The following is a 14815-nucleotide window of genomic DNA, read 5'->3' as shown; positions in this document are numbered from 1 at the left end:
AGATGCTGCTCCCTCCTACAGTCTCCTTATCTGTCCAACAAGGTTCTGGCCGAAGTGCTTTGGAAGGACCCGGCAGCTACCTGCTCTGTGTGTAAGCCAGAAAGATGGGGGCACAGAGAGGGATCAGCTCACCAGCATCACATAATGAAAAGAGGCCCCCAATGTACCTGCCACCTCCACAATGTCTCCAGGGACGATGTCCCGGGCACGGACCCTCTGCACACCTTTGCGGTCTGAGCGGATCACCTTGCCCATCTCAGGCTCGTACTCCTTCAAGGCCTCAATGGCGCTCTCAGCATTGCGTTCCTGTAGAACATGAGGCAGGTAGGTGGTCATCCCCACTGGCCCTTGCAGGCTGACCCCTTGTAATGACACCCTTGGGGCCTGGGATGGAGCTAGAAGCAGAAGGACCTGCAGGACTCTAACACCAAGTGGCGGTCCCATGGAGCAGTCGGGAGACCCGAGGGCCCAGGCCCAGCTCTGTGCCTCCCACCTGCCATACGCCCACGGTAGCATTGGCCACGAGGATCAGCATGATGACCAGGGGCTCCACGAAGGCTGTTGCTGTCTCTTCACCCTCCTCAAAGCAGGCCAGGACCTATGGAGTCAGACTGGTGAGTTGGGGTGATGCTGTGGGCCAGGGTCTGCTCACCGTTTCCTTCATACCCTGGGTCTGCTGTCTCCTGCTTTGGGAGAGATACCCCTGGGGAGCGCTGGGCTTGGAGAGGGCTGCTCTGAGGCCTTGGCTCATCTGCAGGTAGTGACTGCCACCGTCCACGTCCCACCCGGCCAACTTTCAGGATGTGGAGTCGTTGTACAGCTAGAGGTCTCACTGTCTGCCTGGCTGTGGTTTTCCACGTGTGAAGCCAGACTGGCAACCGCAGCATCACCGGGGAACTTGTTAGAAATGCAGTTCTCAGGGCCTATCCCGGTGCTCCCGTGTCGGGAACTTTGGGGTGAGGCCCAGCAGTCTATGTGTTAACAAACCCAGGTGATCCCGTTACAGGCTTGAGCTTGAAGTCCATTGGCCAGAGAAGCATAATTCCAGCCAGAGCCAGGCCTGGAGGCAGAATACCTGGTTAAAGTCCTGTTCCCACCTCTTGGCCCAGGTGGGTACTGTCACTCCCTTCCACAGGTCTCAGTGGGTCCACTGGAACCGTGGAGGGCACCGGCACCATTTTGGCTCGGCTGTGGTAAGGCCCGTGCACCGACAGGCCTTTTTTGCTCTGTAAGAGTCATCAGTTTCCATAAGGACGGTTGCCAGGAAGGCCAGACACAGCTGGCTGGGACCCTGCTTCCCTGCGCTCCATGTCACCAACCTGAGGTCTCCTCCCCAGGCCCTGCTGGGCACAGGGCCAAGAGCAGGAACTGTGTCCACCCTCAGGGTGGCCATGTTCCTGCATTACCCTTGGGTTTCTGCTGCTCAGCCATCAGTGAGAGCTACTGTCCCCCTCCCCACAGCCCCACGCTGGCCCCGTGGCCCTGCAGGTCCAGGAGGCATTCAGGCAGTAAGAATGGGGAAGAGCAGCGCAGACAAGCTGTAAGAGGTTAAGGCCCAAATTCTGTGGGGCACTGGCAGCCATGGAAGGGGCTCTCCACGAGGGACAATTTGGCAACATCTGGAGACTTTTGATCATCATAACTGGGGAGTACCACTGGCATTAGTGGGTGGAGGTCACAGACGCTGCTAAATCTTCTCCAGCTCATAGGATAGCCTCCATACAAATAATTATCTGGTCTAAAATGTCAATAGTGCTGGGGTTGAGAAACCTGGCCCTAAGGCAGGGAGGGGTGGGGATCAGACCTGTGCTTTTGAAAGCTCACTCTGACAGTCAGAGTGGAAGGGGACAGATGGGAGCCGGGAGTCCAGTGTGTAGGGGGCAGGCTTCGAGGTTTCAGGCAAGGGAAGCTGAAGTCTGAGCAAGGCAGGGGGTGGGTAGAAGCCCAGGGATGTCCCCAGCTGAGAGGACAGACCTGCGGTTCAGAGCCTGGGCCTCTGAGCACTGGCCCAACCTGGCTCTCCCTTCCAGGCTTTCTGATGCTGGGTGATGGGGGCCTTACTTACGAAGGAGACCAGGGCAGCCAACAGCAGGATGCGCACCAGGAGGTCCTCAAACTGCTCCAGCACCAGCTCCCACAGGGACTTCCCTGAGAACCGGAGCACCATGTGAAGCTTGGGTCCCTTACCGACTGACCTGCCCCCATTCAGAGCTGGGACCACCTCGGAGACCACCTGGCCCACTCCCTCCCTACCATTCAAAGAGCAAGAGCCTGAGGCCCTAGAGGCACAGGTGGGTGATACTGGGAGGCTCAGGCAAGCCTCACTCTGTCGGGGAGAGGGAAGGACACAACCTGAAAGTGAACAGCCCAAGGATGTCGCCCGGTGGCCTTGCAGCCCGCCCTGGCCCAAGCCTCACCTTCCTCAGTCGGGAGCTCTGCAGGATCCAGGCAGCCACAGGAGCCATGAGGAGACAAGAGATAAATGAGTTATGCAGTGGGACTGTGGAGGTGTCTCAGCAGTCCCTCCCAACTGTGCCTATCCAGGCCACCATGAATGTCTAGACATGTCCCCACAGCTCTCTGAGGTCACAGAATGGATGGTCTGAGCCCAGAGTCTTCTACTCCTCCACTCACTTCACCCCACCCTGGTTAAGGAAGGTCTGGTATGGCCTGGCTCACCTCAGTTCAAGATCAGAGCCAGGAGGGCCCTTCTAGAACCCCCTCTCTCCCCACGTACAGAGGAGAAACGGAGCACACTGGAGAAGAGACGGGACCCCTGAGGTCACCAGGGAGTTGATAGCTCCCGGGCACTGCTCTTCCTCAGATGGCTGCACAATCCTGTTCAATGTCCCCCACGGCCACGGCAAGGGAGGCCCTCCCTCAAATTGAGAACATTGGCTCGGGCTCCCTCTGACATACCTGCTCCTCTGGGAGCACTTGACATAAGGTCTGCAGCACGGCCAGCCCGCTGAGCCCCGCCCTACCTGGGGGTTCCCTTGGGTGCGACCTCAGCAGCCAGCGTCCCAGGCAGCGTAACCTGCCATGGTTCAGTTCCTAGGGGTTGAGTCTCAACTTGTTCCCTCCTAGACCCTCTACTCAGGGCAAGACCCATCCCACATGCCCAGTCTGCGACCCACAGAACATTTTGAGGAATGATGCTCCCAAACACCACCAGGACCTGCTGTCACTTTACAAGCTCTATTTTTATCTCCTACATTTCCTGAAGCACCTTTTATTCCAGGCAGAGCTGGTTGCCTCAGTACCTGAAGTCTTTGAATCTTCCCAACAGCTTAAGGGGTGACAGGGCAGGAATGCTCACCCTGTTTCACAGGTGCAAGAACTGAGATCCAGAGTGGAAAAGTGACTTGAACAAGGTCATGCAGCAAGTAGGCAGGTCTATGGGAAGGGGCAGGAGCTGGGCCTCAAAGGGTGGATTCCAATGGGCCTCTCTCTCCATAGGCTGAGCTTAGGCCCTGCTGAGGCCTGTCTGGGGCTCCTCCCAGACTGAGCCTACCTGAGCCCTGCTACTGAGTCCAGTCTCCAGGCCAGCAACACTGGCATCACCTGGGAGCTTGTCAGCAATGCAGACTCTGAGCCTCTACCCTAGGCTGGCTCTCTCTTCCTCTTCCTCCTTCTTGACACAGGTCCTTGTATCTGCTTTTAGCTCAAGTATCTGCAAACATTTTTCCTGTGGGAGCCCTCTCCCCAGACCACCTGTTTGGAAGATCTGGGGCACCTGGCAGCTGAACCATGGAGAGTATCAAGCAGCCCACTGGACTGCAGGAATCCAGGAGGAAAACATATAACCTAAAAATACATTTTCTAGCATTTTCTCCCTAGTCCTATTTTAGGCAACAGCTGACATTTTCCGTGGAAAATGTAATCTCCAGTGTCCTGCGTTGAGATTAAAATCAAACAGACTTTTTCCTTCTGATCTATTTAGCTGAAGTGAACAGGAAAGGCAGGGGGAGGGCCAGGCCTGGTTTTCTGGGCCAATTCTCCCATGGAGCAGGGTCCTTTAGAGGTCATCGAGAACAGCTCCAACCTCATGGCACACATCAGCCTGCTTCTGCCATGCTCTACCCAGGGGAGACTTCTCAACCCCCTATGTCTATGAAGGTCTTCAGTGTTCCTGACCAAAAGAAGAGTTTATCCATAAGGCTCACCTGAATCCCTCCTGCTGTCTCCCTCACGCCTCCCCTCTGTCAGGCATGTAGCCCCTAGGCCACTGTATAAGGCCATTTTTTTCTGGGCAGGGTCAAGACCTGGGGTTGGGAAGCATGTCACAGGGCACACATAGCAGCTCAAGTCCCCCCCAAGCTGCCCTCTGCCTGTCTCGGTGGTCTCTCAGGTTCTCCCCTTCCAAATTCTGACCCAAAATTTGACTCAGGATCCACTCTTTGGTGGTCATTCGTTCCCCAGATACTTCTGATTTTTCCCACCTTGTGGGCACATAGTAGGACTGCATTTCCTGGCCCTTGTGCAAGTTACAAAAAGAAGGATGCATGTTAGTTCTGGGCAGGGGCACTAACGTGGTGGCAGGAGACTCTCGACTTAGAAGGGCACTGTCCAGTAGAACTTTCTGTGGTGATGGAAGTGCCCTCCAGCCGCACGGCCCCATACGGCAGCTACCAACTGCTCGCAGCTCTCAAGCACTGGGAATGTGGCTACCGTGACTGAGGAGCTAAATTCGAAATTTTACTTAATTTTCATTCATTTAAATTTAAATAGCTACACAAGGCTAGTGGCTGTGTACTGGACAGTGCAGATCTAGAGCTCTTTGTCCCTCTGGCACAGTAACCAGCAACCTGTGAGATGGTGTCTGCTCTGTGAACCAGAATCACAGAGTACAGGAGACACAGAGTCCCCAGACGACCTGCCACTGACATAGTTACACAGTGTGAGCAAGAAATGACCTGTATTGTCTTAAGCCACCGAGATACGGGGTTTGTTACTGCAGCATAACCTGGCCGATCCTGACTGGTACCCCCTTCTCCCCAGACCTAGCCTCTACTACAAGGTTCCCCTTTTACCCTTACCCACTCCCCTGGGGAAGGCTCAGCCCGCCACGAGCTCTCAGGAGATGCCCTGCCTATCCCTGCACATGCAGTGCACATGCTTCTAGTCTTGCTGAGTCCAGTCTCCAGGCCAGCAACTGATTTGTAAGCAGTGAAACGCGAAGTAAAACTATGAGAGGACCCTTTTGATGAGCAGCTGGTTCCCTGTGGGGTCCTGAGCCTCATTTGGAAGATGGGGTACCCAGCCCCACCCCGAGGGGCTGCTGTGAGGATTATCATTATTATTAATAAGAACCACATTTACTGAGCACCTACTATGTCCCAAGCGCTTTACCTACATTATCTCCAGAGATGAATGGGGAGGTATCGCATGCAAAGCATGTAAGATGGTACTCCACAGCTAGAGTAACTATAGCAGAATTATTAGTGTTGAGTGTGCCAGATGCCATGCACCCTCTAGTGCATTAACTCTCTTGTGATTCTCAAAGAACCTGAGAAGGAAGGTACAATTACTATTCCCATTTTGCAGAGTAGACAACTGAAGCACAGAGAGGTTGAGTGACTAGTTTATGGTCATACAGCTGGGAAGTGGCAGCTTTGAACTCAGGTGGTCTGGCTTTTGGTCCCCTGCTTGGCCCCTCCTGCATTAACTCCTAAGCTGCTCTGCCTTCCCACCCTGTCCCACTGCCTTCCCTGGCCAAAGTCACCTGAGAGAACTTGGCATCCTACGTTCTGATTGCTAGGCTGGAGGCCCTCATCCCATTGACAAGCTCACCCCTCCATTGTGACCCCAGAGCCACTAGCCAAAATCATCCCTGCCCAAAAAGGCTCTGCTGTCCTCACAGGTGGTTTTTGTGAGAGTTTTCTGGGCGTTACTAGGCTCTGTCTGCTCAGGCCTGGTCTTCTTCAAACTCCAATCCTGCCAAGACCCCAGACGACCCAATTTTCCCTTCACATGACTGGGTCCCAGGGCCATGGAGGAACTAGGAGGGGCTAGCAGACTAGCAGCGGCTAGGAGAGCACCCTCCCAGCCTCTCCCCAGGCACCCCTGTTAGATGCTGTTTCCCCCTTGCTATCCTCAGGCTGTGTGTGTGGCGGGGGGGGGGGGGAGCGGGCTTGAGCCCTCAGCAGTGCCAGATGTCCCATTTGTTAAATGGGGAGAATGGCCCAGCCCTGCCCGCCTCCTGGTGCCATTCGCCAGACTGTGCAGGCAAAGACAGTAGTAGGAAGCGCCGCCCCCCCCATCCCTGCTGGGCCAGCCTGGGGGGAAGTAGCCCCCCACTATTCTTCTGAAATAGTGTACCTCTGGACCTCTCACATGGTGGACTCTGCCAGACAACCCCTGCTCTGGGTCACTGATGCCAGACTGAGCTGGCCCACACCCCCAGATGCCCAACGTGGGGTGGCCTGGAGGGGTCTGGAGTTAGTCTGTGGGTCCGGGGGGCAGCAAAGAGGAGTATATGATCAGAGAAGCTTCATGGTTTAGGGCAAGGAACCTGGCCCAGAGGGCTAAGTTCATGTCTTGCTCTATCTCTTGATAGTTCTCTGACTATGGACAAGTCACTTAACCCCCTCTGTGCCTCAGTTTCCCCATCTGCAAAATAAGGATAATAATAGCAACTCCTCTTAAGTCATTGTGAAGATTAACTGACATGCTATTCATAAGGTGCTTAGAACATGCACAGCACATGGTAAATACTCAATAAACATTAGCTATAATATTAGTTATTAAAATGTAAGCTCTTGCCAGTAGGACTCTGTCAAGTGCAGTGTCTCCAGCACCTGGAGCAGTGCCTGGCACATAGTAGGTGCTCAATAAAGATTTGTGAGCGAATGAATGACCCTGCCTCATGGACCATCAGTGGCTCTTCTTGGCCTGCAGAATAAAGACCATCCTTAGCATGGCCTTCAGGGCCTTCCTGGATCTGCCTCAACCCGGCCCTCAAGAATCCTCCTATACCTTAGGCATACGTCCATCTGCCAGCCAAGCGAGATGCCTCAGAACTGCCACCACCTTCCCTGGTTTTGCTAGAGCTTTTTCCCCTCCAAGATTTTGCTGGGGCCATTCCCTCTGTGCAGAGTACGCTTCCCTAAGTCCTCATCCAAACCCCAGCCTTTCAGGAAGGCTTCCGGGGAAAGCCCCTCCCCCCCCCCCCCCCCCCCCCCTCACCCGCTCTTCTTTACCAATCATCAGTACTGGGGCCACCCCCACCTGACTGGGACGCTTCCAGGGTGGGGAGGGGCTGAGTCATCCCTGGGTCCACAAAGAGCCTCACAGAATTGTTTACTCAGTTCCCCAGGGTTCAGGTAAAGGCCCTGGGCCCAGAGCCTGGAGCCCAGGAGAAGTGGGGTGCAGGGCCCACGCTGCCCCAGGCTCCATGCACCACCTGCTCCCCTAATCTACCCTCTTGACTCCTTTCTTCTCATCTCAAAACATTGGAAACTGGTATTTCAACTTCTAAATGTTGGTTCCAGCCTGGAGAGGCAAGAGCTCACCGAGGTCTTCCTCGAAGGTAAGTTTACAGAGCAATTAAATCACCACTTGCAGAGTCAGGGAGAGGCCTTCACTGAGCAGACCCCACCGAGCCCACGTGGCCCTGTCTGGGTCTCAAGGACCTACCTAGAGTGGACAACATGGCCCTGCTCTCAAGGGGCCTTGGGAAGCAGCTTTCCCAGCGCAGGGGCCTACAGCCTACCTGGCTGATCTGGCACTAGGAAACCCTGGCAAAGGGTCTGCTTAGCATCTGTGTGCGAGCTGTGCTGTGGACAGACTCAGCCCTGCCTCAGGGAGCTCCTGGTACAAGGGGATGCTGCTCCTGGGAGGGGGCTCTAAGGCTGTCCAAGAGGGCCAGTGGGCATGAAAGCTATGGTGAAGCCTGAAAGACCTGTGGCTTCCCAATGCCTGCGGGCAAACCACACCTCCCTCAGATCCAAGAGTCATTTCACATCCTGAGAGGCCTTTAGGGGATCTCTTTAGGGGTTCCATGTCTGCATTGAGGAGGACACTGAGGCCAAGGAGGGACAAGTCCTCCTAAGGCCACCTAGCGAGTTGGACCTCACCCCCTCCTCCTGCCTGGCCCCACTCCCCTTGGCCAAGTCTCCAAGGGCCACACATCTCTATTTCCTGAGTTCCAGCAGCCAGCTGGGGTCTGGGCTGAGCGCAGGGGATAAGGTCACAGCCCAGACCCCACGGGCAGTAATCTAAATCTGGCCATCCCTTCCACCTGCAGCTCTGGGGCCGTTGTATCCACTACACAGTTGGGCAGCGTGAGGTCCAGGGAGGCAGGCTCTGGTTCCTGTTAGAGACCTTCCCCCAGCTCCCCAGAACAGGAACAACCCCAGACCTTCTGGGCTCTTGCCTGACTTCCATATCACTAGGCTCTCCAGGGCCATTAGGCGTTGGCGCACTTGGGAGGACAAGCCCAACACAGTTTTGCCTCTTGCCTTGGCTCATGTCCAGCAAAGGTGATGGGTAGTCCGTTCAAGGACACAAGGAAATCAAATGGCTCTTAAATATAGGGGAAAATGCCCAACCTAATTTGTAAGCAGTGAAACGCGAAGTAAAACTATGAGAGGACCCTTTTGCATCAGATCGGCACAGATCAGAATGTCCAGTAGCGCACTGCAGTGGGGCAGGGGCGAGGAAACAGGTGTGTCAGCTTTATGGAGAACAACTTCCCAACAGCTGTCCAAATTTACACTACACATGACTTCTGACCCAGCAATTCCACTTCTAGGAATTTAGCCTTTGGCACTATTGACAAGTGTGTGAAGTGATGTGGGGACAAGAATATGCCTTGTAACATGTGTGATAGGAGAGGCTATGAACAATCCAAGCGCCCTCCAAAAGCCAGGCAAACAAAGACTACAACAGCCACACGAAACTGCATAGCCACTAGGAAGACTGCGGATGGCCCACATGGCACCATCTCCACGGAAAACAGGGGCAAAACAGCACTCACTATCATTCCCTTTCACGTAAAGATCATAGATCACAGACGTAGATATGTATATACACAGAATATCTTGGGAAGGAGACGCAAGACACTGGGAACACTGGGTGGTTGGGGACAGGTCTAGGGAGACTTGTACCCTTTGAATGTTGTACTATGTGCACAATTTTATTCAAAAAATAGACTGAAAGGATGTAGAAAGCCTCCGGAGGAAGCTGAGTCCTGGGCACCTCTGGGACCTGCAGGGAAGGGCGTGCTCACAAGAGGTGCTGGGCCAGAAGCCTCCCACTCACTGCCCTGTTGGAGTTTCAGAGGACACCTCTATTCACTGGGGTTGAGATAGGCTGTGTTCTGTGTGTATGGGGGACCCCCAGCTGGCATACTCACTGACAGCACTGCTGAGCCCCCATCCCCCAGCTCTGAGGAGGGAGGAGGAAGAGGAGGTGGGAGGGCAGGATCCCCAGTCCCTGCTTTATAGCCTCCCTTCCTCCATCCACCAGCAGAATTTGCAAACTTCAGGACTTAAGCAAATGACTTCCTTGTGGTTTCCAGCACTAACAACCTTGCAGGTGCATAGACTCCTGGGGTGGGGGAGGACACTAGTCCCTGGGGTGTTTCCCTCCACCTGTAGGTTGGGCCCACTGCACCACCCAGCTGGCCTGGAGCCTGGCCCAGACTTGTCTGCTACAAGGAGGGATGGCTTGGTGGCACAAACACTTATAAGCAACCATATGACATGGGTCCTATTGTAGCTTCACTTATGGTGGAGAAATCAAGGCACAGAGAGGAGAAGTGGCTTATTTAGGATTACACAGCTATGAAGGGGGCAGAGCTAAGGTTCGAAACTCTGTCAGTCCTCCCCCAGAGATGCGTATACCACTCCAGGTCACCTAAGAGGGAAAGACCTCCCTAGTGCCTGTAGATATTGCAGTTCAGCCATGCCTCCTCCTCAGCTGGGGCTGGTCAGAGCGAGAGCATGATGCAGGAAGGGGAAGCTGGCTCCCCGCTCCTCACCTGAGGACTTCCAGAGCCCTGAAATGCTTCCCGAGGAAGAAGCCAATCAGTGATCTGAGGGCTCTCCGGGGCCCTGTGGGGTTGGTGGCATGGCTGGGATAGCCACTGTCTAGCTGACGCCCGTCCTAGCACAGCCACCAATACCACAGGCCCAGGGCCTGTGGAACCAGTGACTCCCTTGTACAGACAGGAAAAGCGAGGCTGGAGAGGGATAGGTACCCAGCACCAGCTCTACCAAGTACTGTGTAACCTTGGGCAAGCTGTCTAACATGCTGGTGACTCAGTTACCTCCTCTGTAAAATGGGAATGACTACAATTGTTTTCATAGAGTTGTTTTGGGGAATAAATAAGAGATGAAATTTGCTAAGAACAGTGCCTGGCACATAGTAAGTGCTCAGTGAACATTAGCTTTTTATTTTTTAAGATTTTATTTATTTGACAGAGACAGAGAAAGCGAGAGAGGGAACACAAGCAGGGGGAGTGGGAGAGGGAGAGCAGGCTTCCCGCCGAGCAGGAAGCCCGATGTGGGACTCGATCCCATAACCCTGGGACCATGACCTGAGCCGAAGGCAGACGCTTAACGACTGAGCCACTCAGGCGCCCGATCATTAGCTTTTATTATTGCTACTATCAAAGCACAAGGAAACTAGGGGAGCCAATCAATGGCCCCCCAACCTACCTACCTACCACTGCACATCCACCTCTTTGGGGACCTATATACCACACCAACATCCTTATCCATCACCTCACACAGATGCTAGTGGCCCGCTCACCCTCAGATCCCCTTACCTACACAAAACAACATGGGGGAGAACTAGAGGCTCCCTCCTTCTCAGGCAGCCCCTCTGCTGGATCAACGAACAAAGGGGAACCAGAAAGAAGAGGGATGTTGCCCAGGGCCACGCAGGGCCTCTGGAGGCAGAACCAAGGGCTGGGTCTCCAGTTTTCCTTGGGATTCAGGACTCCCAAGCTGAAGGCCACAGCAGCGCAGAAGAGGCTGTGGAACCCCAGACCTGCTGCCCTGATCCCCATCCCCACCCCAGGGTTGGGGGACAGGTCCTGCTGCCTTGCCCTCTTGTAGCAATGACACCCTCCCTGCCAAGTCACTAATGGAGGATATTAAATAATATTTATCTCTCTAGTTCCTCCCACAGCTCAACTAAATATAGCAACTAATTTTTTTGGAAAAGGATTTCTGCTCCAGAAAGATAATATTTATATAAGAGGTGGTTTTCATAAGCCAATACAAAACCCAAAGCTCCCTTTCTGACAGCTCTTGGTAATTTTCAAGCCATCCCTGAGCTCATGGCCAGAGCACTTTCCCCTCTGGCTGGCTGGGATCTCTGAAAGGGTGAGGCCGCAAGTCCTAAAACAAAGTGGGTCCAGGCTGCACTTTGGGGATGGAGGGGACATTTCCATCTGGATCCCTAACATTGTGCCCAGTGCCCTGGGGGTGGATGAAGAGGGTGGCAAGTGACTTGAGGAGGGGACCTCTACATCTTCCACCTTTACAGGGCCTTCAAATGTGCTCAGGGCCACATCCGGAGAGTACTTGGTACTTCTGCCTTCTGGCAGATGGAGAATCCCAAACTCCTTTGAAGACCAGGAAGAAATGATGCCATTTCCACCCAAACAGCAGTAGCAGGAAGGCTCCTTCCCTGCCCAGAGATGGTCAGGTGCCGCTCCAGGTCAAGAGGAAAAGGCCTTCCCTAGCAACTCCCTGAGTGAGGCCTTGAGTCTGCCCCCGCCCCCCAAAAGTGGGTCTCCTGCCTCAGCAGTTCAAAGCCCCCACCGACTCCCACCAGCCACATCCGCCTCCTTGGGTTGCAGAAAGAGGAAGACCTGGGGGTGGGGGCGGGGGCGCCAAGGCTGTCAACTGACAAGCTGCACCTTCTGGGTTTTTTACTGTGCCCTCGGAGAGACCCTCAGGGCCAGCTGGGAGGCTGGGTCTCAGAGTCCCTGACTGGTCCCTAGCCAGCTGATCTCAGCGTGTGCGTTTGCATGATGCGGGCAGGTTGCAGTGCGGGGCCAAGACCCAGCGCTGACAGCGGATAGTGGTGGATTCAAGCTTGCGGGAGTGGCTAGGGTTGGGGGTGTATGTGGGAAGCCCGGAAGGACCGCACAGGTCCCTGGGCCTGGGGGAAGGGGAGCTGGGAGGGGGAGCCAGGCGTCAGGTCTCTAAACCCGGAACCCGCCCAACCCCCCGCGAAGGTGGCCGCGCAGCCCGTCCGAGTGCCCCAAGAGCATCTGCAGAAGTTTCCGGAGCTCTCGCTTCCTGCCCGCCCGCGGGGACCGAGGGCTGGAAAGGGGGAGGACCGCTCCCCGGTTTCGGCGTAGGGGAGGAAACGGAGACTGCGGCGCGTGCGGCCCCTAGCTTCCCCGGCCAGGCCCGCGCTCTCACCGTTGGGGCCGTAGCGCTCCCGCGCGCCAGACACCTGCTCCGGCCTCAGGCCGCTCTCGACCCTCACCGAGAAGCGGTTCAGCACGTCGGCGACCGGGAGCAGGTGCGCCGCCTCCATGCCGCCCGCCTGATTTTCTGCGCGGTCGGCACCGTCGAGTCCGCCTCTTCGCGGGGCTACTGCGCGGGACGCCGGGAGCTTGGGCCCGGGCGAGCGCCGCGCGAGGTCATATCAGCGCTGGGACCTTCCCCGACGACAGTGGCGGCAGCGGCGTCGGAGGCCCGCGCCAGGATGCGGCGCCCCCAGCTCCCTCCCCGGGGCGGGGCGGAGCCCGCCCCCGCATTCACACCCCTTCCGGCAGCCCTCGCGAGCCTGCCGCCGCCCCGCCCCCGCAGCGCCCGGGGACCCGGAGGCTGAGCCGCCCGCCCATTCTGCGGAAGAGGGAACTGAGGCAGCCTGCGAGGGGAGGGCCGAGCGTGGCCGGGAGGGGTCTCGGCCCCTATCCGCAGAGCTCCGGGCGCCCCTTGGGGCCGAGAGCTGCAGCAGGCTGCGGAGCACGGGTCTGTGAGCTGCCTTCTTTTGAGCCTTCCTGGGTCCAGAGAGGTGGCAAAATAGAGGTGTCCGTAGAAGGTCTTCCTACCCCCGAATTTGAATTATGCAAAGAGTGACCCTGGATCTAGACAGAACCCGAAAGGCTGTGAATAAGCGCATCTACTACGGAGCAGATTACTTGATGTTTTCTTCTTTTGAATTTTGTGTTTTCTTTATCCCTTCCAGATTTTCAGCAGTGCACGGTTATTCCTCATGTAACCGAACCTCTGACAATGAACAGGTATAAGAGAAAGAAAACCAGTCTTGTTCCCTTGGACTCACACCCTCACCCCAGCAGGAAATGTAACTTCAGAGGTGGGCGTGGGAATCCCCAGAGGCCTGAGGGGGTGGGATGGAGGCCTCTGGCCAGGGCCCCCAGGGAGAGTGATCCTGAGCCAGGGATGGGGAGGGACCGAGGAACCCCCATTCCAGCGCTTTGCTTTCTGAGTTCCAGCCGCTCTAGGGGAGACAAGAGAAAGGGCTGCGGGTCAGGGAAGCAAGCTATGGGAAGGCAGACACCACTCACCCCACCAAAAAGAGGAGCAGAGAGAGCAATCTACTTCAGGTACCCCTTTCAGCTTAAGACCCAGCCAGTCTCATCCCATGGGCCATCTTACCTCCCACCAAGCTGGCCTCTGCTGTCTTCCCCCTCCGGGGTCCGCCTTGGCGGCACAAGGTCATAGATTCCAGGATTGAGCCCACCCCGTCAGCTGTTCAAACCCTAGACCCTACAGTGCCTCTGCAGCCAGAAAGCCTTCCCAGATTCTGACTGCAACTGCACACACAAGCCCCAGCTTCCAGCCTGGCCCCTGGTTGCTGACCCCCGCCCAGACCATGTGTACCCCCGGCCCCTGATCTCTTCCTCTCAGGATAGAACTGTGGTCCTCCTCCTCCGTCTCATCTTCACTATGCCCCCTTGAGCAGAGAGGCACTCAGTGGGGCTGGGCTTTATCTGCACTTGGACAAACAGCTAGTGGCCAAAGTGACAGGTCACAGGCATGCTGTCCCAAGGGCGGGTCTATCCTCCCCACCTCCCAGCTGCCATGCACTGAGAACTTCAGTCCTGGCATCTGGTCCTAACTCCTTCTAACTCCCTCACAGGACAGATGGTTGGCGGAACTTACAGCCTGTCTGGCAGTGGGCATGCCTGCCTCACCTCACCCGAGGGGGCCAAGGTGGAGCATGGGGGAAAGGTAGGTCTTAGAAGGATTTAGACATGTGAAGAAGAGGGTGTTGCAGTCAGAAAAAACAGCCTGTGTTGAAGGTGGGAAACCTCAGCTGTGTGCCAGACACAGTGATTCAGTCCCTCAGCATGGCTGGATCATAAGGAGCATGAACACCAGGATCAGGAAGGTAAGTCAGAGAGACTGGGCTTTGACACTGAGAACCTTCATTGTCTATATAATGGCCTGGATTTTGTACTGAAGGCTTTTTAAACAATAAGAGATGGAGCTTCCCCCTGAAGCTTTTGAAGGGGGGAGCAGAGGCTGAAGGGACCCTGCAATCTTCCTGACAAAAAATGAGGCAGTGTGAACCAAGGCAGAGAGGGCTGTGATGGACAGGATCTAGTAATGGATTCGATTGAGTAGTGAGAGATAGTTAGGGGTCACAGCTAACCCCCAAGTTTCTGGCTTCAGTAGCTGGGTGGGTGAGGGGTTTAGCGGATTGATGTGGGAAGAGGAGTCAGGGGCTGCATTTGGGGCCAAGTGGAGTGTGAGGGGCCTGGGGGACTCCAGGTGGAGGTGTCTAAGGGCAGCTGTGTGTTTGGGGCTGACGGAGGATACCTGGGAGGCAGCCTGAGCTGCTCATGTAGTCCCCCTCCGCAGCTGAGCGGCCAGGG

General features: G+C 55.7%; 1 protein-coding gene across 1 annotated transcript in view; it reads right to left on the bottom strand.

Moving 5' to 3' along the window:
• The window catches only part of ATP2A3 (ATPase sarcoplasmic/endoplasmic reticulum Ca2+ transporting 3), a 34716-nt gene extending 22032 nt beyond the window's left edge, over nt 1–12684 (bottom strand). Inside the window, exons 1-5 of the mRNA XM_032399100.1 lie at nt 12387–12684; nt 2418–2435; nt 2066–2148; nt 494–598; nt 168–306 (exon numbers count right to left, since the gene is read on the bottom strand). Coding sequence (XP_032254991.1) covers nt 168–306; nt 494–598; nt 2066–2148; nt 2418–2435; nt 12387–12504 — 463 coding nt within the window. The 5' untranslated portion in view covers nt 12505–12684. The remainder of the gene's footprint in view (nt 1–167; nt 307–493; nt 599–2065; nt 2149–2417; nt 2436–12386) is intronic.
• Between the last annotated feature and the right edge of the window lie 2131 nt (nt 12685–14815).

The sequence above is a fragment of the Phoca vitulina genome, unplaced genomic scaffold (assembly GCF_004348235.1).
Source record: "Phoca vitulina isolate PV1807 unplaced genomic scaffold, GSC_HSeal_1.0 scaffold128, whole genome shotgun sequence".
Lineage (NCBI taxonomy): Eukaryota > Metazoa > Chordata > Mammalia > Carnivora > Phocidae > Phoca > Phoca vitulina.
This window is presented reverse-complemented; position numbering and strand designations above follow the sequence as displayed.